The sequence below is a fragment of the Felis catus genome, chromosome A3 (assembly GCF_018350175.1).
Source record: "Felis catus isolate Fca126 chromosome A3, F.catus_Fca126_mat1.0, whole genome shotgun sequence".
Lineage (NCBI taxonomy): Eukaryota > Metazoa > Chordata > Mammalia > Carnivora > Felidae > Felis > Felis catus.
The window spans coordinates 22,174,833-22,201,021 of NC_058370.1; the positions used below are offsets into that span (position 1 = coordinate 22,174,833).

At 57.9% G+C, this 26,189-nt stretch overlaps 1 protein-coding gene across 5 annotated transcripts in view; it reads right to left on the reverse strand.

The window, feature by feature from the left end:
• Positions 1-1,382: 1,382 nt before the first annotated feature.
• SRC (SRC proto-oncogene, non-receptor tyrosine kinase) overlaps positions 1,383-26,189 on the reverse strand; it is a 50,915-nt gene continuing 26,108 nt past the window's right edge. The window contains exons 1-15 of one of the 5 annotated variants that reach the window (XM_045053646.1): positions 23,092-23,273; positions 22,478-22,675; positions 21,378-21,635; positions 19,555-19,654; positions 18,573-18,590; positions 13,144-13,176; positions 12,190-12,288; positions 11,917-12,020; positions 9,943-10,092; positions 8,336-8,491; positions 6,720-6,899; positions 5,046-5,122; positions 4,174-4,327; positions 3,950-4,081; positions 1,383-3,655 (exon numbers count right to left, since the gene is read on the reverse strand). In XM_045053646.1, the coding sequence (XP_044909581.1) occupies positions 3,447-3,655; positions 3,950-4,081; positions 4,174-4,327; positions 5,046-5,122; positions 6,720-6,899; positions 8,336-8,491; positions 9,943-10,092; positions 11,917-12,020; positions 12,190-12,288; positions 13,144-13,176; positions 18,573-18,590; positions 19,555-19,654; positions 21,378-21,627 (1,662 nt within the window). In that variant the 5' untranslated portion in view covers positions 21,628-21,635; positions 22,478-22,675; positions 23,092-23,273 and the 3' untranslated portion in view covers positions 1,383-3,446. Of the gene's footprint in view, positions 3,656-3,949; positions 4,082-4,173; positions 4,328-5,045; positions 5,123-6,719; positions 6,900-8,335; positions 8,492-9,942; positions 10,093-11,916; positions 12,021-12,189; positions 12,289-13,143; positions 13,177-18,572; positions 18,591-19,554; positions 19,655-21,377; positions 21,636-22,477; positions 22,676-23,091; positions 23,274-26,189 lie in introns of those variants that run through there. The other 4 variants (XM_045053647.1, XM_019826529.3, XM_019826530.3 and 1 more) reach the window with 4 other exon arrangements.

A 26,189-nucleotide genomic window follows, 5' to 3' on the forward strand; every position in this document is an offset into this window, starting at 1 on the left:
GAGCCTTTCCCCATGCGGTTCTCGACCGCCCCCCCAGCACGGCTCAAGTGTAGTCCCCACCTGCCGGCAGGGGGGATCACTTTGTCCCCATCCTTTTCAGGGATGGGGCACATCCCTGGCCTGCTGGCACACGTTCCTGAGCTCCCCCAACCCACCCAGGCACACCTGGGCCCTGCCAGGAGTGGCCAGTGCCCTGCGTGCCCTCCGAGCCCACAGAACCCAGCTGTAAACTGGCCCCGGGAGCCAGAACCTCAGGCACCAACTATGGCACGTGTCCATGTAACACACACAAATCCCGCACACTGATCCGGAGAAAACAGACTCGCTGGCTTCATACCCCATCGATGCCCACATACACACTCACCCCGGGAACTCACAGGCTGGCACACAACCCGGATATGTGTGTATACAGATGCACACAGCCCTGGGCAAACAGATGTCCAACCTCCCGGTCACAGACCCAGGTGAATATGAAGGTTCATACAGCTAGGCACACACTGCCGGGAACCCAGATTCACAGACCACCAGGACGCGTGTCCACACACCAACACAGATGCCCACGAGCAAACTGGCCCAGGCGCATACCCACACAAACACAAAGGCACATACTCCTAGGAGCAAACAGAAGGCTCAGCCACAAACACATACATCCCTGCTCCTGTGTGCGCATCTCTGCATGTCCATTCTGACCTGGATACTATGGTTTTTGGCTTGTGGAAATACTACTGCAGAGAGAAATGTCCTAATCTTGAAATTTGTTTTTAATTAGACTATTACGATGGCCAGAGGTGACACACAGATGCATGTGCCATGTGATGTAAAATAAATTTCTTCGTAAAGACTGTTGCAAATGAACTGCCCGGTTGTGTCCCTTTAGTGGTGGGGAAAAAGGGAGGAGAGGAAAGGTCTTTGGATTTTTCCCTAGAGTGCCCAGGACTTTTGTGGATAGAGCCCCAGCCCAGCCCAGCGCTCCTGGGAAACAACACAGCATACACACGGCCACATCTCCCCTTGAGCACATTTGCAACCACACCCAGGCCCAACAGCCCCACCTGGCCCCCAGACTGTCCACTGCCACCCTCCCCCTGGGGCATCGGCGTCCTGAACTGCTCACACTTTGGGAGTCCTGGCTTCCCCCGGTGCATCTCAGACACAAGCACAACTCCTGACAGATGTGCCCACTCCCCAAACAGAGGTGCTGGCGCACACACGGCCACATGCCCAAGTGGCTGTCTCCAATCTGATCGTGTCTCCCCCTGGCCTGAAGCCCGCTGGCCACCAGTGCGGCCCGAATAAAGGCCCCTCTGACTACCGTCTGCCCTCACAGTTCACCCTTCTCATTTCCAGCACACAGTGGATGCCCAGTAAACCACAGGCCACACTTTGAGGTCTGTTTGTGTTTAATCAGACAATATGCAAAGTATTTACAACCAATTCTGGATCCCCCCTCCCCCCAAGCCTGGGCCGTGGAATTCGGGACCCCCAGGCCCTGCCCAGAGCCGGGGGTCCCCTAGGCCTCTGCATAGTCATCTGAAATCTACAAAACACTGTTTATTTAAAAAAAAAAAAAAAAAAAGAACAGTATTAGGACACCTCATACAAAGGGCCCCAGGCAGCCGTAAGGGGACTTGAGAGTGCGCCGGGGTAAGCAAGCCCGGATTTGACCCGGACGGACGGCAGACTTGCGTAATAAACATGTATGAAAGGAAAAGTTGAAATTTCATAGGCAGGCACCGCTTGGCCTCCTTTCCCGCTGGCAGGGCCCGGCTGGCTCGAGAGCCCCTGGCAGCGGGAATGTTATTGCTGTGATGGGGGGCTGTGAGTGAAATGTACAACATGTCTGGGGAACAGAGCGGGGGAGCATTTTTACATGTTAAATATGGACACACACGTGCACACACATAACACACACACACACACACACACACACACACATAGGGGCCCTGGCAAGATGCCCACAAACTGTCGGCCACCCCTTTTAAGATGGGGTACCTGAGGCCCAGGGAGGAGTCGCCACATACCCTAAGGCCAAACATTAGAGCGAGGGCCAGAGTCTCCCGACGCCCCAGGCTGGGCTCACCAAGGTTACGCCAGGCCACAGGGTCTGGAGCAGAGAAGTCGCAGAGGCCACGGCCACACATGGAGGCAGACGCTGCAGCCCAGACAGGAAGGAGGGGGCCACCCGAGGTCACAAAGCCAGGCCTGGTGCATGGCAGTGGACACTTGAACTCGACACCCACCACCCCCCAGCACAGGAACTCCTCTCCTACTCATGGGTTAAGGGGTGCTAACTGGGGGAGGGGAGCAGGGGCCAGGCATTGAAATGACACAGGACAAACGGGGGAAGGAGAACCTGGGGTTCCCTCCTGAGGCCAGGACCACCCAACCACGTGGATCTTGTACTTCGGTTTGATTGCCTCCGGAGCCTGGGAGCTCACTCTCTTTCATGGCTGGCTAGTTCCAAGGATGAAAAAAACACTCCCACTCTGATCGACATCTACTCCCCGACACTGGCATGCTCACCCCTCATTCAGCTGCGCCCTACGTCCGTCTCCACTCCCTCCCTCCACAACAGTCCCGCCAGTCAGGCAGCGGCAGCAAGGCTCTGTTATCTCTAACTCAGCCTCAGGCCCCTGGTCCCCTGGGCTGCCCCAGTCTGTCCATGGTGCCTCCAAGGACAATCTTGTTGGTTCCTGAGGAAGACAGAGGGAGCACCGGGTTCCAAACCCACCTCAACCCTGAACTGTTCTGTGGTCGTGGGCAAGTCACATCCCCTCTCTGGACTGTTTCCCCACGGGTGCTACGAGGGCATGGAACTGGTGATCTCGAAGGGTCCCTTGGGTCTAAGAACAGGATTGGAGGGGGGTGCCCACCCCACCCACCATCATCAAGTCAAGCTCAGCCTCAGCTGCCCAGCCTGGGAGCCACGGCAGAGAGGTCTGGACCCAGCAGCTTCCACCAACAGGTGTTTCAGAAATGGACGGCAAAGGGCAGGGTGGCGGGCAGGCCGAGGGCCAGGCGCCCATCACTCCTCTTTGGAAAGGCTCTTCGGCCAGCTCTGGAGGCAGACGTGGGGCGACGTGGAAGTGTTAAGGAGTCAACGTGAGGAGCAGACTGAGGCTGACAAAGGGTGCCCTCAGCCCGTCCTTCTTCCCGGCTCCTCCTGCTGAGATACACAGAGCTCCAGGAGGGAAGGCAGGGAGGACGCATATGGCTGGAGCAGGTGCCGGGACGCAGTCACTGTGCCAGCCTTAAACCCTGTCCTCAAGGCTGCCCCAGGCCCCAAGCCCTTCCATGCCACAAAAGAGGGAGGGGCCTCATCACTGGCAATTCAGCCCCACAGAGGGGATCGATGCGGGCAGGCAGAGGGAGGCAAGACCCTCCATCAGGGGCCACCCAGCCCAGGATCCAAGCCAAGAGGCCAGTCTGGCCCTGTAGTGTGCTCCCTATAGGTTCTCTCCAGGCTGGTACTGGGGCTCGGTGGACGTGAAGTAGTCCTCTAGGAAGGCCTGCAGGTACTCGAAGGTGGGCCGCTCTTCCGGTTCCTTCCGCCAGCACTGGCACATGAGGTCATGCAGGGACTCGGGACACTCAGGCGGGCAGGGCATCCGGTAGCCCCGCTCCACCTGGTCCAGCACCTCACGGTTGACCATCCCTGTGGGTAGAAGGAGGTATGAGGAGGCTGGCTCAGGTGAGGAAAGTGGGGCAGGGGGAAGATGTGAGGAGGACAACCGAGAGTGCCTCCAGCCTAGGACAGAGCGGGTGTGACCACGGGTACGTCGCCTCCCAGGGGCTGAGAGCCCTGACCAGAGAGATTCTAAGATCAGATGCTCAACCTCTTTGTTCTACAGATGAGGAAACTGAGGCCTGGGAAGGGGTATGGCTTGCCCCAGGTCACCAGAGCAGAGGGGTTCAGGGAACAAAGATGGGCCACGAGGAGCCCTCTTACCAGGGTAGGGCACCCGTCCCTTTGTTGTGAGCTCCGTCAGCAGGATCCCAAAGGACCACACATCTGACTTGATGGTGAACCGGCCGTACAGGGCCGCTTCTGGAGCCGTCCACTTGATGGGGAATTTGGCACCTGCGGGAGGGAGAAAGTTCAGGGGAGGCTCAGCAGAACGTCATGACGGTGCCTGCAGAGGGCCCTCTGGCACCGACCCAGGCCCTGCCCACCTTGCCGGGCGGTGTATTCATTGTCTTCGATGAGCCGAGCCAGCCCGAAGTCGGCCACTTTGCACACGAGGTTCTCTCCAACCAGAATGTTGGCAGCACGGAGGTCCCGGTGCACGTAGTTCATCCGCTCCACGTAGGCCATGCCCGAGGCGATCTGCCGGCAGAACCCAGGGAACCCGGCTCAGGGACCACCCCGTGCCCCCTTCCAGGTCACGAGTCACGTGCCCAGGGTGGGGAGCCAAATGCCCTGCCCTTGCCAGCCCTCAGGCAAGCGAAGTCAGCTTACAACAAACACCGTTGGCACAAAAGCAGGACCAGAGTTCAGCGGGAAGAGGGAACGCGGGACAAAGGGCGAGGGCAAAGGGGAAGCACAAGACAAGACACCGCCCAGGAAGCAGGGTGACGATGAAGAGGCAGGCCCCAGGTGCCCCACAGATACAGATGAGTGCCAGGTCCTGCCTGCTGTCCCGAGTCCCCTCCGAACCTCAGTTTTCTCATGTGTCAAATGGAATAAGGGCCATCCCTACCTCCCCTGATTGTGATAAGGATTAATGAGCAAATGATTGTTGAGCACCACCTACAGCAAGCAAGTACCGATGCAGGTTTGTTGAGTGACTCAACAACTTTTACAGAGAAGAAAACTGAGGTGTGAGTTCCCACAGGCATCACTGACTCCTGACACCCAGCTAAGGGTTTGTTCAAGCTGTGTCCAGAGCCACCACTCACAGCACGTATAAGTGGTCCCCATAGTAAATGTGGTGAGATCAGAGAGTGTGGGCGGCAGTCAAGGCAAGCTGCCTGGAGGGGGCTGAGCTAACTGGGTCTGAGTGCTCTAGGGCCAAGGCCATGGGAGGTGGGCGGGGCTGACTCACCTGAGCAGCCATGTCCACCAGCTGTGGCAGCCGCAGGTACTTGCCTGTCTCCCCCTTGAGAAAGTCCAGCAAACTCCCTGGACAGAGAGAAAGCAGCCCTGTCTTCCCTGAGCCAGGAAGCAGAGATCCCCACACATCCTGCCCACCTGGGCCGGCCAGCCCTGCTTCAAGCGGCACAGCAGACTTCACGTGAACCCATCTCTGAACAAAGCCTCACTCAGCATTTGTCACTCAGAAGGCGAGGCAGGACGGGAAACAGCCAAATGTCCACCTCCAGGAGAACAGAAGCCGTGGCCCATCCCTGTGCCGCACTACCACTACCCGGCAATAAAAAAAGGAACAAACTAGTGACACGGGCGATAAGGGAGACGCTTGGATGTAGAAGATAAAATATGTGAACCTCTAGAATAAACAGAGCTATGATGACAGAAGGCCTATCAGTTATCGCCTGGGTTTAGGGCTGGAGGGGACCGTCTGCAAAGGAAAATAAGGGAGCTTTCCGGGGTGACGGAGATCTCCTGCATCTTGAGTGTGGTAAGGGGTACACCGTGTCCATTTGTTAAAACTCACAGAACTGGACACTTAGCGTGGTGTATTTTATCGTTTGTAAATTATACCTCCCCAAAGCGGAATTTTGAAACATTTAACTAATTTAAAAATTAGGTAAAGGTCAAGCCAGGGGCTCGACCTAGAAGCGGCTCCGCTTGGAGGGTTGGGGGACTTTTCTTTCAGCCACATAATGGCAAATGGCTTTGGAAAACCAGCAAACTGGGGAGCCAAGATGCATTGTGGGAAATTATTAAAAACAAAATGAGAAAGGCCACCTTTGGTTTGACTTTCCATTGACACGACAAGTTGGTTCTATGCCATTCTACCTTTTAAAATGTGCACTCTAGGGACGCCTGGGTGGCTCAGTCGGTTAAGCGATCGACTTCGGCTCAGGTCACTATCTCACGGTCATGGGTTCGAGCCCCGCGTCAGGCTCTGTGCTGACAGCTAGGAGCCTCGAGCCTGTTTCGGATTCTGTGTCTCCCTCTCTCTCTGCCCCTCCCCCGCTCACACTCGGTCTCTCTCAAAAAATAAACGTTAAAAAAAATTATTTAAATAAAAATAAAATGTACACTCTAGGGGTCGCATGGGGGGGCTCAGTCAGTTGAGCATCAGACTCTTGATTTCAGCTCAGGTCATGATCCCAGGGTCGTGGGATCGAGCTCCATGCTGAGCGTGGAACCTAAGATTCTCTCTCTCTCTCTCTCTCTCTCTCTCTCTCTCTCTCTCTCCCTCTGCCTCTTTCCCCAGCTCACACTCTCTCTAAAAAATAAAAAAATAAGGGGTGCCTGGGTGGCTCAGTCAGTTGAGCACCCGACTTCGGCTCAGGTCGTGATCTCACAGTTCATGAGTTCGAGCCCCGCGTTGGGCTCTGTGCTGACAGCTCGGAGCCTGGAGCCTGCTTCGGATTCTGTGTCTCCCTCTCGCTCTGCCCTTTCCCTGCTCACGCGCTCGCTCTCTCTCTCAAAAATAAATACACATTAAAAAAAATTTAAAAATAGTAATAAAATAAAATAATAAAATAAAATAAAATGTACACGCTACATCTGGGGGGAAGTGAAGTGTGTCCCCTCCTGCCTAGCAGGGGACTGTCACACATCTCCGTGCCGGCTGCTCAGGCCTCACCCTTGCTCATGTACTCCGTGACAATGTAGATGGGCTCCTCAGACACCACGGCATACAGCTGCACCAATTTCTCATGCCTTAGTTTCTTCATGACCTGGGCCTCCTGCAGAAAGGCCTCTGGAGACATTGTGCCTGGCTTCAGGGTTTTGATGGCCACCCTGGTGGTTCCGTTCCAGGTCCCTGTATGGGTAGGGGTAAAGGCTGCCTCAGTGAAGGCCCCCTATTCCTGTACCACTGGGACCCAGGATCTGCCTGCCCAGGTACCAGTTTCAGCTCTGGCCTCCCCAGCCACGTGACAAGCCCCGCCAAGGTCCAGCCCCTTTCTGAGCCTCAGTGTCCCCACCTATAGAATTAAATGAGATCTGAGGCGCTGGGCCAAGCCCACTATGAGGGCTCACTTAGCTGCCGCTGTCATTTTATTATTGTCTGGTTTTCAAACCGTGAGGCCTTGGGGAAGCTGTACTCTAGACCAGTGTGTTTAATCCGGGTTCTTGTCCCAGCTGGACCCAAGGGCCTTTGCTGAGTGGCCCTAGGTCCATTCCTCCCGGTCCCTGGGCCCCCATCTGAGGCCTGGGGCCCAGGCCTTTTCCCAAGGCCCTTGCGGCACAGGTCTGGGGACCTGTACCTGGCACTCCATGAGTCTACCCGGGGCAGCCGTTGCTTGTTACCACACACCCAAGCCAGGAATGAGTTCTGCAGCCACCAGAGCAGCTGATGCCAGGGATTTCTCCAGGCTTTGCTCGTGTGCTCCTTTTGTGGCTGTGCTTAGGAACTGGCTTCTCATCCGTCGCCCCTGTCCCCAGCCCAACACCTTTCCTGACTTGGCCTGACCTCCAGCCTCCAGGCCTTGGTGCCTGCAGGGCCTTCCACCCAGGAAGCCTCTCTGCTCTCCCCTGAAGGGAGGAGAGTGGAGACGCTGACGCCAGGTGAACACTCGGCTTACACGACGGCACGCGGCGAGTCCCCTGCAGAAGCCACCAGCTCACAACTGTCATGCCTGCCTCACGCCAACCGCCCTGATTCCTCCGCGTCAGCAGAAGGCGGCCTGGGTTTTTTTCAGGGCTGCTCGGTGTTTGTTTTCAAGGACAGTTTTGCCTTTACTCCAGGGTCAGACGGGAGACTGTTAACAGGCCCAGAACATGCCAGACTGCACTGCCGAGCACCCCCTGTGCGAGTTGAGGCTTCTCTTCCCACGGCGAAGCGCTAATGCGTGGACGCATGCCGGGCCAGCAGTCTCTCACACCCCACAGGTGGTTCCTATCTTCCCCACCCTCCTTGCACCCCGAGGAAGACCGAGGCTCCGAGCCGAGCCACCTGTCCCAGACTGTGCGGTGGGTCTTCGGGGAATCAGGATGCCCAGCCCTGAGCAGCCCTTGGCCAAGCGACACCAGGGTCTATAGAGGTGTGTGGTGCTGAGGGGGGCTCCACACTGAAAACAGAGCCCACTCTTCAGCAGAGGTGACTGTGACTCGCGGAGGTAAAGGGTGTGGGAGGGGGAGGGCAATGGGGCCTGGAGCTGTCCCAGGGGATGGACATCTGCCCGGCTCTCGAGTGCGGACACCAAAGCCCCACAAGGGACGGTGATTCCCTCTGAGGGGGCGGGGGCGAGGCCTTACCCATCCACACCTCTCCGAAACAGCCCTGGCCCAGCTTGACCTCCAGCCGCAGGGACTCCCGGGGGATCTCCCAGGCGTCTTTGGCCAGGCCCTGAGTCTGTGGCTTGGACGTGGGGCACACGGTGGTGAGGCGGTGGCAGAGGCCGTCGGCATGTTCTGAGGACAGAGGCGGGGAGGTAGAGTTCAGCAGGGTGTCTGCCCTGGGGCCTCCCTGTCCCACGGTGTGTGTGTGTAGACATACACGTGGCACGCACAAGGGGCACACGGGATGCCCTCGAGGCCAGGCATCCACACCTGTGCGTTACACAGCCTCATCCCACACAGGCCCACACTGACTCGCGCATCTGCTCGCTGAGTTATTCATTCATACGTTCATCGTTCATCGGACCTGAAAGGGCAGCCACCCAGGTGCGTCCCAAGGATGCAGTGCGGGACAAGTCCAGTGGAATCCTGCCCTCAGGGAGCTCACAGCGGCAGGGGGAGCCCAACTTCCCCTAATCACCTCCCAGGACCACGAGCATGACACAGGAGAGCAGTATGTGCAACAGCAGGTGGTCTGGGTGGAGTCTTGGAAGGCTTCTCAGAGGAAGTGGTGCCTGAGCTTGGATCTGCAGGGGAGTGAGTGGTGGACTGAGACCACTGTGCAGGGGCAAAGGGCCCTGAGAGAGGAACAAGCCTCTGGGTTGTAGGAACTGAAAGGAGGCCAGAGGGGCTGCAGGGGAATGAACGGGGAAAGGGGGCCCCGGGTAAGGCAGGGAGGCCGGCAAGGTTTACAGCAGCCAAGGCCTCGGAGGCCACGTGGGGATCTTTATCCTGAGATTCCAAGGTAATCTCTGGAGGGTTTTAATGTGGGGGAGCAGTGTTCAGAATGAACCCTACGATGGTGGCCAAGGGGACAGAGGGGTGGCAGATGGTAGAGGGTGTCGGGGGGGCCCAGCTGACAGAGAAGGAGGTGGCACAGGATGGGGAGCTGCTGGCACTCTCACGCTAGGCCGCACCTGCACACAGACGCCACGGCCACGGCCACATGCACACAGGCATCCACAGAGACCCGCCCACACGAGTACACACAGACCCCATTGCCCCGGGGGAAGCCCTGAAGTGTCCGGATAATGCACACACGCCCACACCCACAACCTGAGCCCCGGTGTGTACCGGGAGCCCTCGCTCCCTCCGCCTGCCCTGCCGCTCTCTCTCCCTCTGCTGCAGTCGGTCTAGCCGCCCCCTCCTCTCCCAGTAACCGGTTCAGACCGGTCCTAGGGCTGCAGAAACAAACGACACCGGCCTAAGCCCCCTCCCTTCCCTGCTCCCCTCCAGGCAGCCCTCCTCCCCAGCCAGCTGCGGAGAAGGAGAAAGAGGAGGGTGGGCATGGTGGGGGGAGGGGATGGGGAGGAAAGAGGAGGAAAAAGAGGGGGAGGGAGAGGGGAGGGGGAAGGGAGAGAGAAGAAAGGAAGGAGGGGCAGGAGGAAGAAGGAGGGAGGGGAGCAAGACTCCACACTCTCAGGATAACAGAAGCCCCAGCCCTTGTTGGCCCCAAAGCCCCCTCCAAAGGGTCCCCGGAGGAGGGCTGAGCCCCAGGCCCAGCGCCCACTCTGCCCCGCCCTCACTGGAGTAGTAGGCCACCAGCTGCTGCAGACTGTTGAACTGGGTGCGGGAGGTGATGTAGAAGCCACCGCTGTCCAGCTTGCGGATCTTGTAATGCTTCACATTGAGGCCCTTGGCGTTGTCGAAATCGGACACGGAGAGGCAGTAGGCGCCTGCAAGGCAGGGTCAGAGAGGAGCCATGACCCCCTCGCCCAGCACACCCCACCCCCAGGCCACAGCGCTAAGTGCAGTTCTGTGCCTGCCCAACACAGGTAGACAGGGAGGCCAGAGGCGCAGGCGCAGCCCCAGCCCGGGGCACAGACAGGTCCAGTCCGCCCTGTCTCTGAGCACCCAGCCCTCAGGCAGCCACCAAGGCAGGGCCAAGTGAGCAAAGGAACACCTGATCAGAGAACCTCCCCAGGCACCCTCAGCCGGGGCAAGATCTCCCAGGCCTGAGTGTATATCCCAACTGTGTGACCTGGACAAGTAAGTCGCTTGGGCCAGTCTCTGGGCCTCAGTTTCGTCCTCTGCACAATGGGGCTACTCCCAGAGATGCTGGGAAGATTGGAGACCACATATAAGAGGGCCTGGCACATAGTAGGTGCTCAGCGAATGTTTGCTAGGAGCCAGGAATGGTCTCGTGGCTGTGTGTCCCTGGCTTAACTGCTTCCTCTCTCACAAGGGCACTCTCTATGCCCCACACCTTCCTGAAGACTCCACGATCAGGCAGGAGCGGGTGGCTGGCTCAGGTTGCAGCAGTCATGGGCAGGAGGCCATGTGCTGGGTGTGGCCTACAGGCTGACAAGGCAAAGATGGGCCAGCCCTGGTGGCCTCCTCCCTGCCTCTCTTAAGCCTGGAAAAGTTTTTGGCTGGAAAAGTTTCCTCCTGCCTAGCAGGCCTGGCTAGGAGCCTTTGTTAACCTGAGCCCAAGAGAGGCCTGGGGTAAAGGCTCCAACAGCCAGAGAAAGCCCTTTCCAGAAGGTAGGAGCCATCATGCTAGAACCCCAGCCCCCACTGCCCATGGGCTCTCTGGATAGTCCTCAGGTGGGGGTTACAATCTCCAGTGTCAAGAAGGGGAAAAGGAGACCCAGAGAGGGAAAGCAGCTGGCCTCAGGTCACCCAGCAAGTCAGGCACAGAGGACTGTAACCAGGTCTCTAAAGCCTGCAATAGGCAACCATGACTAACAGATGGCCCAGGCCACATACACATGGATGCCAGCGGCCTGAGTCTGAAGCCAGCCCTGACCACATGTGCGCACATGCAGGCATGCCCATGCCAGGTGGCCTCCTGCTCACACAGGGACACACGGCCCAGGCCCCCCAGGCACAAAGACAATCCTACAACTACCCACTCCCACCCAGGAGGACCCAGACAATTGCACCCCCACATGCACACACATGCCTGGACCCACGCATGGCGTGCCCGGCCACGCAACTGCTCATAAATGCACACACATGACACGGATGCTCTGCTTCCCATCTCTCGCTGAGCCCCAGGCCCACGGGACGTGGCCCAGCTTCGTTTCCATGGTGATGGGTTGCCTGCCACCCACTGGCAGAGGGGCTAGAGAGAAAAGGGGTGATCTGTGTTCTCTGGCTGGGGGAGGGACAGAAGAGGCCCAGGGGCCTGGACTGCTGGGGAAGGGCATCTCGAGAAGCCCCTGGAGACGGAGAAGAGGGGCCTACTTCATTAGCACCCACCCTGGGAACAAGTCTTTTACTGTGTGACCCTCAGGCCTCCTGACAGCCTGTGCCCATACCTCATCCGAGGAACCTGAGGCCAGAGAGGCTAGGTGAAACCTTCTGCTGCACCTCTGGCCACCCCAGATAACTCAGCTGTCCTCAGATGTACCTCCCTGCCTTTGATCTTACCACTGCCTCCACCTGGAGGGCCCTTCCCACCCGAGACCGGGTACCAAACTCCTGTTCGCTCTACGATACGCAGCTCAAACAACGCACAAAAGACAGTTCCCATCGGCCAGCGGGAGTGGTCCTACCTTTCGTGGTCTCGCTTTCTCGCACTAGGAAGGTCCCTCTTGGGTTTTCCGCATTGAGCAGTAACCTCTCTGACTCCCGTCTGGTGATCTTGCCAAAGTACCACCTGGGACAGGAGGAAGGAGGGTGGGGTCAGTGAGCCAGGCTTCCGGCCACCCACAGTGCCTCTCTCTAGGATGCGGCCGGGGCCGTTGGCAGCCAGACCACCCACTCCAGCCCAGGAGAGAAGCTCCCAACCAGCTCCTGGCAGGCAGGAGGCCAGAGTCCATACTCACTCTTCGGCCTGGATAGAGTCAGAGGGCGCCACATAGTTGCTGGGGATGTAGCCCGTCTGTCCTGTGCTGAGTGAGTGGGCCAGCCACCAGTCACCCTCTCTAAGGAGGGGGAGAGGGAAGGAGCAAAAGAGAAGGAGCCATCAGTGGTGGGCCCCAAGGCTGCAGTCTTCACAGGTGCTGTGCTGGGGTCCCCAAGGCCAAGTGAGGCACCGGCAGCCATGGGACCAGCCTGAGTTTCCGTGCTGCCAGGCCAAGCCGGCCTGGACTTCTCTCTCCCCGGCCCAGATGCCTCTTGGCCCAAGCTGACTCAGACGCACTTTGTCCAGGACTGTGACAGGACTGACCTTGGTCAGCCTGAGGCCCAAATTCACAGGGGCAGAGTCCTGGAATAGGGAGTAATCTGCTTCCCTTCATAGAGACAAAGCCATCTCAAGATGCCAAGAGCTGTCTTGGGAACGAGGGAGGGAGCTCCCTGTCTCTGGGGAGCAAGCAAGTTGTACCAGGAGAGATGATTCCTGCCTAAGATAGATGTCAGGTCAGATCATCAAAGCCATCCCAAAGCCCTGAGATTTGGAAGCTGGTGAGGCCAGGCTGGAGGTAGGGGGTGGCCCCCTTTGGGGGCTTGGTGACCATCCAGGCACTAGCCCTGCAAACTAGAGCAATGCTTGCCTTTGTCACATATCACCGGTCATACCTAAGGGGCTCCTTGGCTGAAAACTACGGGTTTCCTCCTGTAGCCTACCCACATACGGGGGAAACTGAGGCCAGAGGGAGCTGGGACTTGCCCAGAGTCACACAGAGTCATGTCAGAGGGGCTGAGGCGGCAGAGCCCCAATGCCCAGGGCACTTCTACACTAACTGCCCCGTGAGGAGGAGATGGGGACGGGGACAGAGGAGCTCCCTGCATGGTCGGGTCCCCTGGGCCTGGGTGGGAGTGGGGAGGGGGCGAAGTACCTTTGCAGCCATCTGAATGTGAACCAGGTCTGGCTGGAGCGGGGGTCCAGAGACACAGAGAAGAGAGGAGAAAGCGAGAGCTCAACAGGAAAGAAGAGGCAGAGATGGGGGTGGTGAGAGAGAGAGGCAGAAAGAGCGAGGAAGAGAGCAGGACAGCAGGCGGTGCAGGGGACCAGGGACAAGGCGGGGCAGCCACAGAGGCCTCACATCCAAAGCAACCAAAGGAGATGGGGAAGGGTCCAGGGGGAGTGAGGGGAGGCCAATGGGAAAGGCTGCCTGAGAAATAGGGTCCAGCCCCCTTCCATTCCCACCGTGCAGATGGAAAGACAGGCCAGAGAAGCGAAGGCCTCTGCTCAAGGTCACACAGCCAGGCCCAGGCTCCTGACTCCCAGACCAGAAGGAATCTTCCCCTACGGGGTATGGTGGGGCTCGAGACCTTGCTGAGCTTCTCTCTCCAAGGCTGCCTTTGGACCTCACCATGACCATGACCCTTAGAAGACACACAGCAAGCAGGATGGGCTCCCCCTTCCTCATTGCCAGGGCCCAGAGAAAAAAGCCTTGCCCACAGTTGCACAGTATGGACTTGAACCCAGATCGCTGGCTCCTGCTTCTTCTGAGCTGCCTCTGACCCATATTTTTCAGCCCATTTTGAAGATAGAGAAGTTGAGGTAAGGAGAAAGTAGGTTGCGAGAGCTCTCCAAAGACTGGTCAGAATACAGGTGAGCACCCAGACCTGGGGGCTAGTGGGGTGGGTTGAGGCTGAACCAGAGGGTACAGGGTGCCCTCTGGACAGCAAAGGGAGCATGACTGGGGCTGAGGGGCCCACTCAGCCGTGCAACTGCTGCACGAACACTCAGGCAGAGGCACGAGCTCACATGGGGGTCTCTGCTCGAGAGGGAGGGCCCGGGAGTAAGGGGGCAAAGGCAAAACTCAAGGAAGGGCCTTGGAAGCGTAGGGCCACCATCCAACCCCCTGTTGTGCTAACACCCAGGGGTGTCCACATTTGTCTGTCCCAATTGATCCTCAAGGCCACCCTGTAGGGAAGGCAGGCCTCAGCCCCCAGATGAGGAATCTGTGGCTCAGAGATGTCAAGGGAGCAGCCCAAGGCCACACAGCACCCAGGCTGGAGTAACCTAGCACTTTCTGAGGCATAGAGATGGGCAGAGACTTGCCCAAAGCTACAGAGCAAGAGCTCCAGTCACAAGAAACAGCTGAAATCTTCCAGTCAAAGCCTTCATTTCACCAATGGGAAAATAAGGTACAAAGAGGGGCAGTTATTTGCCAAAAGACACACAGCAAATCGATGGCAGGGCAATGCTGAGAACCAGGGTCCGCGTGTCCACAGCCAGACACAGAAGGCCCTCCTGGACCCCTCCTGGAGTCCAGAGGCTCAGCGGCCCTCAGGAAAGCCAGGGGAAGACAGAGGAGGAGGCAGCAGGACAGGGGGCAGGGAACTGAACCAAGGTCTGGGTCAGAGGCTACAAAAGGAGACAGACTGACAAAGCCAAAGTCTGCAAACTGGTCGGCCTCTAGGGAGCCCCTATCCAGGCACTCAGAGTGGAAGGCTGGCAAGGAGCATGTGCCCAGAGACCAGCCGAGCAGGGTCCAGAATCAAGCGGGGGTCAGCCTAGCTAACATTACCCAGACTTCAGCCAGCAGATCTCCCAGCTCCCTGACATCAGCCGGTATGTGAGTTCGGGGTTTCCAGTCCAAGTTTGGGGTTTCATTTAGTTCACAAGGCAGGGATGAGGGTCACCGCCATCTCACAACAGACCCAAGGCCCAACTCTGACCTGGTCCCAGCTTGAGGGGCGTCTCAGAACTGGAGCTCCAGAGTCAGACCACTCTGGGCACCATCCAGCTCACCACTTGCAGGTTCTGTGACCTTGGCCTTGCCTCAGTTTCCTCATCTGTAGGATGGGGATACTCATGCCTCATGCCTCCACCCAAGGATGTAAAATACCAGCACAGGGCCTGGCACACAATAGGGGCTCAATGTGCATGAGCTGTTAGCATCTCGATTTGGCTTAAAAAGGAAAAACAACTAAATCTGCATCTCTATGGCACCCCTCCCCACTATCCAAAATGTTTTTAAAAACCAAAGCAGCTAAATAAATTAATTGAATAAAATGAAAACGAAAACCAAAGGAGCTCAGTCTCGGTCTGCAATAACAATTTGCTGTGTGACTTTGGGCAAGCACCCTACCTTCTCTGGGTCTTAATTTCCTCACATAAGCAAACAAACAAATAAATAAATACATGAAAATTGCCTCATCTATTACAGTCACAGACTCTCCCTTGCAGGCAAAGTGTATAAAGCAGTCAGCAACAAGCCGGGCTTAGGGTCAACGGAGATGATTACTGTGATCATCACCCAGGTCCACCTGAGAAATGTTGATATCAAGCCCCATTTTCCTATGTCAGTGGTCTGGGAGGCTCAACCCTGCCTTGGGTAGCTGCCTGGGTTGGGGGCTGGCCCCACGAAGGTCCCCACAGCTTCGGACACCAACCTCGGCCCAGACTTGGAAGTCATCTATCTGGCTGAGTAGATTTACTACATCTAGCACCTTCCCTGGGGGCCTGGTCCTTATCAGATGGATAGGAAGGAAGAAGGAAAGGAAGCGAGGGAATGACACACGTTCCCTGCCCCACCCCTCATCTTCCCACGTGCGGCCAGAGGAGAAGCACTGAACCAGGAAGGGGTCCTCCAGCTGCAATGTTACATCCCATTCACTAGCTGTGACCTCGCCTCTCTGAGCCTCAGGATCCTCTTCTTGGGGCCCTAAGCCTTGAGCCGGCCAAGCCGGCATGTGATCAGGAGTAAGGCAGCCTCAACCTGGGAAGAATTCTGGTTTGGACACTTATATTTAACTCACTGGGACCATCGAGACTGGTCAGATAGGCACTTTGGGGACTGCAGACAAGCCAGGGCACCCTGAGGCCTGGGCACACGCCCAGTGGGGAGAGGGCAGGGTGAGGCCAAGACAGGGCCCACCCAGAAGGGCCCCGACTCCTAGAGACTCAGACACCAGGGCTGAGGGCTTGGGCCAGTCAGACCTCAGACCCCACTGGGCTTCCTCGGACCCAGGGCCACACAGCACACAGGGTTCTGGGCCCCAGGGGCCATGTGGTCTGAAGGTCCAGGAGCAGCATCTCCAGACCCTGCTGCTGTGAGGCCCCCGACCCGGCAAGCCCCGGACAAACCCCGTCAAGAGCCAGGCTTGCCCTAAAGCTCTCCCCATCCTGACACCCAGCCCAGCAAGTCCCTCATTCTTACAGGCCCAGGGGGGCAGGGCCGGAGGAGTGAACAATCGTGGGCACTGAGCGATAACGGGAGAAGGACACGCGAGGTTGTCCCTGGGCGGCTATGAGACCTGAACACCTCCAATTTAGGTGGCCCATCTGTCACCAGCCCCCTTATCCCTCCCCTTCCTCTAGTACCAGCCCCGACTCCACCGCCACCCGACTTCTCAGGCAAAGGGGTGGCCGAGCGTCGCGATGCGGGAAGGGTTCCTGGTGCCCCACCTCCAGTCACAGCGCCTCACTGCCATCCAAGGACAGGCCTGGCCCGACACCCCCAAGCCTATGTTGGAAGGCAGGAGGAAGGGAGGGGAGGGGCCAGACAAAGGAAAGGGTGAGGGCCGCCCTCTGGCTGGAGGTGAAAGAGGCAGAACCAAAGTTTCCAGAGCCTTCCTTGCCACCACACCTCGGCTCAAGCTGTGGCCCCAGCCTGAGGTGCCCTTCCCATCACTGGTTGGGATTCTGCCTGGCACTTCAAAGCCACCAACCTGATGCGTCCTCCCCTGCGCGGGCCCTTCCCTCCTCCTGGCTCGCCTGCACCCTACTGAGTCCTCCTGCAAGGGCCGTGGGTGGGAGGGCCTGCCCCCACCCCCACCCCCACCCCTCTGCCACCACTAGCTGTGTGACCTGGGGCAACTCACTCCGCCTCTCGGGGCCTCAGGTTCCTCAAGTGCAAAATAAAGCCAAGAAGAGTTTCTACTTCCCAGGGCTGCGGTTGACGGTGACGTGTAAATAAAACGACGCCACTTAAAGCGCTCCCACGAGACCAGGCTCGCACACAGAGCACGGTGAACCATGGCTGTTTGATTACTGTTGGTTCAGCTTGCTCAGCGACACCAGCAAGGCACCCCCGCCATGCCGAGCAACAGGTGACGTGGGGACCCACGAAGGCGGCAGACCTGCGAGCAGGTCTGGTCTGGGGGAGGCAGAGGCAAACAGCTGGAGCCACACGGGGACTGGGGCGCACTAGGACTCTGACACGCAAGGGGGGGGAAAGGTTGGGAGAGGCCTCTCCACCCCCAGGGAGAGCGGCGCGAGGAGGGGAGAGTGCCGCTGCCCGAGCTCTGATCCTGGTTTTGCTACCCGGTAGCTGTGTGACCTTGGTCAAGAGCCTTCACGTCTCTGAGCCTCAGTTTCCTCATTTGCAAAAGGGAGACAGCCCCTCCCCCGTCACTACGGCCCCCCGGCAGGATGGCATGGAGGAGTAAATACAAGGACATGGGTAAGAACGCCTGGCACAGCACCTGGCCCCTCTTTTCCCTCGTGCCTCACAGAGAAGGCAGTCCTGAGCTGGATCTTGAAGGGCAAATAGGAGTTTGCCAGGCAGAGATGGGAGAAAGGTGTTTCAGGCAGAGGGAACAGCATGCACAAGGGTAGGGAGGCATGAACAGGCACGACACCCCTGGAGATGGTGATGTCCAACCTCCCTAGCCGGGCCTTTGAGGCCGCTCAGGGACCAATTCTACTCTATCTTCCAGCACCTTCTTGCCTTCCCACAGCCCTGAAGGCGTCCAGCCCCGCACCCTCCTGTCAGCCGCCCCTCTGAGAGGGATTGCCTCCCGGCCACTTCCAACCACTACACAGTATCACTGTTCTTCCTCGGAGGACCTGCCTGAAGCTTCCAGTCCCCGCGGTCACCACCAGAGGGGAGCACACTGCAGGGACCAAATGCCTAAGCGGACCCTGGCCCTGCCTTCTGCCTGTCACTTGGCCTGGACTGGAGTTGCGCCCCGCCCCCTGCCCCACCCCTGGCTCCAGGAAGGCCCCTTCTCCACCCAGGCCTCACCGGGCCGGCACTGGACCCTGCATGCAGCCGGCACTCAGTGTGGGCTGACCGGTCAGGATGGAGGGCGGGCAGGTTAGCAAGAAGGTGGGTGGGGAGGAAGCAGGACGGTGAGTGAGAGGGGGATGGTAGGACCCTCCCCAGTCTCGGCCCAGGGTTAAGGTCAGGACCTGGTCACACCGGTTGGGGGTAGGGCATAAGCTAGGAAAGCTGGACGGGGACAGCCAAGGGAGCCAGAGACCACAGGCAGGGACATGCAGAGGAAGCACATGCAGACAGCAGCCCCGCCCCCCTCCACCAGCGAAGCGCCCCCCACCCAGCCCGCCACCTACGAAGTGAGTACACACCTGACGTCCACCTTCCTCCTAAGGGCCAGCGAGAGAGAAGCAGAGAGAGGGAGAGCTGAGGGAGGGCTGGAGGGAGCAAGCATGAGCCAGGAATCGGGGTGGGGGGTTCCACTGAGGATGGGGGCACAGCAGGCCCCGGCGAGGGCAGGAGTGCAGCAGGTGCTGAGCTCTGCCCCGCCCTTTGTCGGCAGTGCCTGAAGGAGCAACCTCCTGCCCCCCTGTGAAGCTCCCCACCCCTCACCCCCGGGCACATGGCCCCAAACCTGCGCCCACCCCCGGTGTACTCCTGACGGGGAAAGGAGAGCAGGAAAAAGGAGAAGAACGCCCCCCACCTCATGGGTACAGCCCCTCCGACCCCTCACCAGTTCATTCCCCACCTGCTCCTGCTCCTGTTCCCCTGCCCACAGGGGCCCCAGAGCCAGCTTGGCCCTAGGATGCCCCCCTCCGAGGCTGGGACCTCTGGAGGTGAACCAGACATCCATACCCCATCCCACCGTCTCATCCCATGCCCAGTCATAACCCTCTCACACTGAGTGCCCGGTACAGGTCCCCTGCCTCTCCCTATTTGGGCCTCTCCCCGTGCAGCTAGACATTCTGGCTCAGCCGGCTGCCCCAGGCCCTCCAGCCCCAGGTCCCTCAAGAGGGCACCTCTGGGGGTCCAGCCTCCAGCTTTAGGCCCTGTTTTCTGCAGTCCTGGGTCGTGCCCTGATCATATGCTCTCTGTGAGGTCTGGGGCGCTGTGCTCTACGGACTTACTGAGCCCAGATCCCTGCCCTGGGAGCCCTCCCAGAGCCCTGACCACCACCTGTCTCCTCTCCCATAGCCCCAGGACGGTTCCCTGGACCTCGGCTGGCCTTGACACTAGCCATGCCTGCTGCCCATCGCACTGCCCCTGGCTCTGGGGCGCTCAGAAGTGGCTCTGGCCCAAGACCAGGTCCCAGGGACAGGGCCCCAAGGGATGATGGGGAAGGGGGTCACTCACGTGTTGTTGACAATCTGGAGCCGCTCCCCTTTCTTGAAGGACAGGTCAGTCTCTGTCCGAGACTCATAGTCATAGAGGGCCACAAAGGTGGTCACTCCACCTGCAGAGAGGGGTGGGACGTGTCAGAACGGCCAGGGCCACAGCCTGAAAGAGGGGTGAACAGGAGGGCCCTGGGCGGGATGGAGGTTGGTTTCCCACAACCATCTGGGCCCAGCCCGGAGACGCGGTCACCTTTAGAGGGGGGTGGGCCTGCAGCGTGTCCACTGCGTGCGTGCGTCTGGGAGCCCCTGCGAGGGCGTGTAGGAGGCACGTGCGTCTCTCCACATATGAATGTGCCCACCGGGCTCTAGGTGATTCTGAGGGCTGGCTTCTGTCCAGTGCCCATCTTCCCTGTAGCCCCAGAGGCCCCCAAAGCAGACATCTTTGTGTTGTTCCCAGAGCCTGGCACACAGTAGGTGCTCAGGAAGCAATCGTGGGTAAATGAACCAGTGAATGAGGGAAACTGTACCCGGCTGGGCTGCTCGGCTTCTCTCTGTGTGACTCTTGGTGCTTCTATGTGTCTGGGGAGATCTCGGCTCCAGGTGGTGTCCCCTCATTAGAGGTCCTCTCTGTCCCCGTTTGAACCACAACCTTCACCCCGCACATCCCCCCGAGAGCCCCTGTCTACCCTTTTTGTTCCTTCAGAGTGGCACCACCTTCTAACACCCTACCCAATTTACATGCCTTGTTCGTTCTTCTCCTCCATCGGGGTTTGTCTCTTCTACATACCGTTGTGTCCCCAGACCCAGAAGAGCCCAGCACACAGGAGGGACACCAAAAATGAACGGGCCCTTTTGTGGGTCTGTCTCACTTGGGCAGGTGTCCACGGCATCCGTGAGTGTCCCTGCGTGTCCTCACTGCGTGTCTGTGCATTTGTGCATCTGTGAGCCTGTGGGTATCTGTGATGACGCTCCTAGCCCAGCACGTGTGTGTTTCCCGTGTGTGTCTTTGAGGGGCTTTGGACTACGTGTGTGTGTGTGTCTTAATCCGGGATGCTGAGGTTATTTGTGTATGTGTGTTTCCATTTGTGTGCATCTATGTTAGGTGTGTGTCTGCGCACGTCCACGTGTCCCTGCGTGTGTCTTTATGTGCACAGTATCTTCAAGTATCTCTGATGGTGTCTCTAACTCAGCCTGTTTAAGTGTCTGCACAGATATCCTGGAGTGAGTTGCTGGCTGTGTGTGGCTCTGAGTATGTCAAGGTAAGAATGCAAGTATTTATGTGAATGTCGTGTGTGTGTGTGTGTGTGTGTGTGTGTGTGTGTGTGTGTGTGTGTGTGTGTGTGTCTGGGACCATACAGACATCTCTCTCTTAAGCATCGCTTGCCTGGAGCTGCCATACCCCAAAAAGGCCAGCAGAGGGCGCAGGGGTGCATCTCGGCATTGGGCTGGGCGCCTGAGGACCAGAGCTCCCTTTGTCCCTCCTAACCTGCTCTTGCCCCCTCTGCCACCCAAGACCTCCTGTCCTGACCCATCTCTGGGCCCACCAGAGTCAAAAACAAAGCCTCAGACCTGGTCCCTGTACTGTCCTGGGCAAACAGCCCCCTGGCTCTCTGGCCTCAGTTCCCACCTACAGTCCCACATCTCTAGACCCCTTTATACTCTGCATTGGATTCACCCTCAAAGGCAATGGGACGTGTACCACACTTTCCGGTTTATAAAGCCCTTCCCCACCCACAGCCTCCAGGAAACTCCCTACAGTCCCCAAACCCGAGAAACCCACAGCCTCTGCCCCGACGGTGAGAGGCCCGGCCAGCAGGCACCCACACTCCCAGGCCCACTGACCCGCCAGCGGCCCCGCCCTCTGCGGGGAGGTGACTGTGTCCGAGGAGTTGAAGCCCCCAAACAGCTTGGGCTCAGCAGCGGCAGAGGGGAAGGCCGTACTGGGGCCTCGGTGGCCATCAGCGGAGGCTGGCTTGCTGGGTGTCTGTGAGGTGGGGAAGGCACCCCCACCACCACCGTGGGTGTTCTCAGCAGGCTCCAGGCTGCGACGCCGTTGGCTGGCATCCTTGGGCTTGCTCTTGTTGCTGCCCATGGTCCTGGCTGGGGATGAGAAAGCACCCTGGAGGTGAAGGGCTCTGGGGGCAGGCAGGGCTGCTGGGCCTAGGCCCTTTAGACAGCATCTACCCTCACCCATTCTACAGATGAGGAAACTGAGGCCCAAAGAAGGGTACTAGCCTCTTTGGGTAAGTTAGACTTTCAGAGCCTCAGTTTCTAAATCTGTAAAATGGGAATGATGACGAAACCCATAAACGGCTTCCTTGGTATGAGGCCAAGCAGCGAAGAAATGACTTATAATCAGAAGCCCTAACGTCCCCACCTTCCCCTGAGTCAGTTTCTGTCTGTCATGGACAGGGACAATCTGAGTCATGTCTATATCCGAGGCACACAGCACATAGGAGAGGGCTCACCAAGGGTCTGCTGAGCAAATACATGACTGACTAAAATTGTCTAACAGCAGACAGGAAGGTGCTAAGATATACAACCAAGGCAGAGATATAGCAGGAGGCTGGAAGGAGAGATGTCTGGGAGCTCAACCCAGCCACAGGGCCTTTGCACACATGCTGTTTCCTCTGCCTGGATGCTCTTCCCTGACCACTTCACCAGAATAACTCAGGCCTCCTTCAGTCCTCAGCTTAAAAGTCACCCCCCTTGGGAAGTTTTCTCTAAATCCTTTCTGGCCTAAGTCCTCCTGGCTTTTGTACCTCTCCTTGATAACATGGTATCCAGAAAAAAAAAAACAAGTTGAAAACTTCCCAATGATGCCCACAGCCCCGCCACCCTCTTTTGCCTCCTACCTCCCAACACACAGATCCTGGCCGGCCTCAGCTCCCAGTGAGCCTGGTCTTCCCACCCATCGTGCCCACGCCCCCCTCCTCCCTCACCTTGGCAGCCCTGGTGGGTCACCGCCTCACCCGGTGGAAGGCAGGGGCTGTCCCAGAGGATCTGGGAGGCAGCCTGAGGTCTCAGCACGAACACCAGGTGTGGAGTCAGGGGGCTCGGACGAGAGGCTCTGTTCCACTTCTCCCCGCTATGTGACCCTAAGCAACTCACTTCCCCTCTTTGGGCCTCAGCGTCTTCATCTGCAAAACAGGGATAAAGCAGACTTTTCAGGGCCGTTGGGAGGACACGATTAGAAAGAGAAATCACCACGGCTGGGGCTCTTGGGTCACAATTTATCAGGCTCTGACTGAAAGTTCCAACATTAAGGGCTTCCCAGTCCTGAAACAGCCTTCGGCCTCCCCAAAGCATCTTATGAGCACGAGCAGGGCAGGGTTTGGCACGGTGGTTAAGGATGGGCTCTGGAGCCAGACTCCCCAGACTCAGATCCCACCTTTGCCCCTAATCCGCCGTGTGACCTCAGGCAAGTGACTTAACCTCTCTGGGCCCTGTTTCTTCATCCGGAAACAATGGGGTCATCCAGCTCTGTGGCAACCGAACACAACAAGTATGCTCCTGCCAGGGACATAGCAGGTCACCCTGCCACATCAGCTCTTACCGACATCGTGCGATTCTGGACACACCGACAAGGTGGCTTCTGAATATTCTCCAGGGAATGCGGCAGTCCCTGCAATCAGTCCAGAATTTCCTCTGGGAACCCACGGATGGGGAAAAGTGCTCTTGACTGGCCGAGGGCTTAGGCAAGACGGCTGGCCCTGAGCAAGCCCAGCTCTGAACGCTCTCCTCCCTGTGTGAACCTCGGCCAGCTCCTGCACCCCCTGGGCCTCGGGCTGACTGGCCACACGAGGTGGGCGTGGCCTGCCTGCTCCCAGGGGACATCCAGATCAGAGAATGTGAGGCCGGGGAGGCCCTGAGGAGATCTGCTCAATAGCCCAAGGGATCACCTGGGCCTCCTGAGGGACAGGCCAACAGGCCTGGGGACAAAGAAGACCAATTTCTATGGCAACCCAGTCCACTTCGGTCACATCAGCACTCATAGAGCTGGTGTCCCGTGGGCCCCACTGACCCAGTTACCCACAGCCTGGGCTTGCTGGAGGCCGGGTCCCGCCCACTGCACTCCCTACCCAATGGCTCCCTGATATAGCGTTCACAGCGCTGACTGAGCAGCAGGGGCTATGCTAATCTACAGAGGGACACAGAGATGACCCGGCCAGGCCTGTGTCAGAGGACGTTTGTTTGTGGGACTTTCAGGGGATATAAAAATTATAAAAATACATTTTTTAAATATAATTTTTTTTTTTAAATAGAGCACTTTCTAGGAGCCTGAACTTTCTTCAGAATGAACTAAATGGTGAAGGGTGAGCCCCCTGTCCCTGGAGGTAATCAAGGACAGGAGAAAGAGTAATTGGTCATTGTGCTGTGGAGAAAGAGGGAGAGCCAGGCCTGGACCAGGGCCAGCACCCTCCTGGCACCAAGAAAATGCACGTGCCCTCTTGGGAGGGTACAAGGAGAAGAAAAGACAGCTCCTGGTCCCAATCTCTTATACTGACCAAGACCACTCCTCCCAGGGCAGGAGAAAAAGTACAAGAGGGCCTTCAAAACCAGCTACGGTGGCCTGGCCTCTGCTTGCAATGTTTGTTGGTTTGTGGAGTTTCTGTTCTATTTGTTTTGTTGGTCTTTGTGGTTAAATCTGATTATACAAGTAACACGTGTTTGTGGACAGGCAGGCGTGTGGAGGTTAAGAGCTAGAGTACTAGAGTGTTTGAATCCCAGCCCTACCATCCCAGCATGGGACCGGGGCCTCAGTCTCCTCCTCTGGCAGTCAGGAAGTAAAACGGTGCCCACATGACAGGGCTCTTGAGAGAGTCAGTGAGGAAAGCACATAGCACATGCTCAGGACAGAGCGGCACTTTGCCAGCCTTGCCCCTAGAACACAATCGCCTGGGCGTGACACTGTGTTTCCTTCAGGCATCATGGGAATGTATGACTGTAAACAAAATTGGGCTCCATCTAGTGCCCTTGTCTAAGCTCCCTGCGGGCAGGACTGGGTCATATCCATCTGCACCTGCCCCGTGGCCAGGACAGACCTGGTACCTACTAATTGTTCTGGAAATATGTGCAGAACAGACAAAAGACTAAATGAGCATAGACATGGTTTGCATCCTGCTTTGTTCCTGTCACGTCATGTTGTGTCATTCCCGGATATTCAAACACTCCCAGGGCCTGGACCTTAGACAGGCCCTGCTCCAAGCAGTTTGCAAATATTCATTCATGAAATCCTCATGATAATCTAGAAGGCAGATACTAATAGTTTTCCTATTTTACCGAGGAAGAAACTGAGGCACAGAGAGATTGAGGAACTTATCTGAGGTCACACGGCGAGGGGGAAAGGGGACAGGGAACCACACTGGACAGGCAGGAATCAGGGGCTTGCTCATGGGATCTACTGGGGGTACTCATGGCCCTACCTCCTTGCCCTCGGGACCTCTCTCACGTGGAATAGTCAGATGCCCTTGGTGGATGGGGCACGAGCAGATAAGGCAGCTCCCTTCCCAGAGAAAGCCAGAGGTTTCTGGCTTCAACAAAGCAGAATGTGCTCAAGGAAGGACAGGCACATTTAGGGTGGGGTCTAGTCCCCTGCAGGGCTGCTGCTGGGGGCTATGTGACCTCAGGAGACACCACCCTCCCAGACCCCCGGGGCTCCTTTCTTGAGGCAGGATGCTGTCTCAGGGCCTTTTGGTTCTGGGGCCCAAACGCCAAGTCACCATGAGTTGCCCATTCGAGAGGAGCCAGCCCCACATCTCTTCCGCCACTTGGACACTCTGAGATACAGATAGACCCTTGTGGGGCCAAGGGGAAGTGGCGAGGCCTCCGTACTGGGGGGTGCCTGAGGTTCCCAGAGGAAGGAGGCCCCTTTCCTCTGGGGAGCCGCTCCTAACCTCAGCCTCCTGACCACAGTCTCCAGACTGAGGGCTTGTGCACGGGAGGTGCCGGGAAGCTGGCCTGCAATGCTTGCCCCTCTCCACCCCAGCCCTTCATGCCCCAGGGGCCCCAGGCTGACTTGGCGTCTCCCCTCAAGGCTGTAGCCCCAGCCCCGTGTCACCTGTCACCGTCTCCGCTCTGGCTCTCCCACCTCCCCAAATCTTCCTCACATGTATGCCTCCCCCAACCCTCTCCCCATTCCCTCAGCCAGGCACCCGTCTGCCTGGGCCTGGATGCAGGAGTCTGGCCCTCCGTGCACCCTCCTCCCTGTAGCCAGAGGCGTCCCTGTAAACCGCACAGACAGCGGGGGCCTCCTCTGCTGAGCACTCTCCGTGGAAAACCGGAAATGACCTACGTGCTCGTGAGAGAGGGGCTGGATAAAGAAACGATAGTCTGTTCATGGAGTGGACAGCCGTGCAGCTGATCAAATGGAACGAGAGCTCAGTGTGGCCTGAGGAGATGCGCTGTGAAGAGAGGAAGCTGCCAGCGCAGAACGCCCTCTGGGCCTCTCGCAACCTCAGTTTCCACAATTGGAAAATGAGGACAATAACGCTACCGAAGTCGTGGGGTTGGCGGGAAGAGTAAAGGAGCCTGTGCTCACCACGCACACATAGCACACGTATGCGCAATGATTTCTGTGAAGGAAACTAGCATGTGCGTAAGTGTGTCTAGGAGAGCACGTGCTATAGAGCTGTAGAGAAAGTTCTGGAAGGA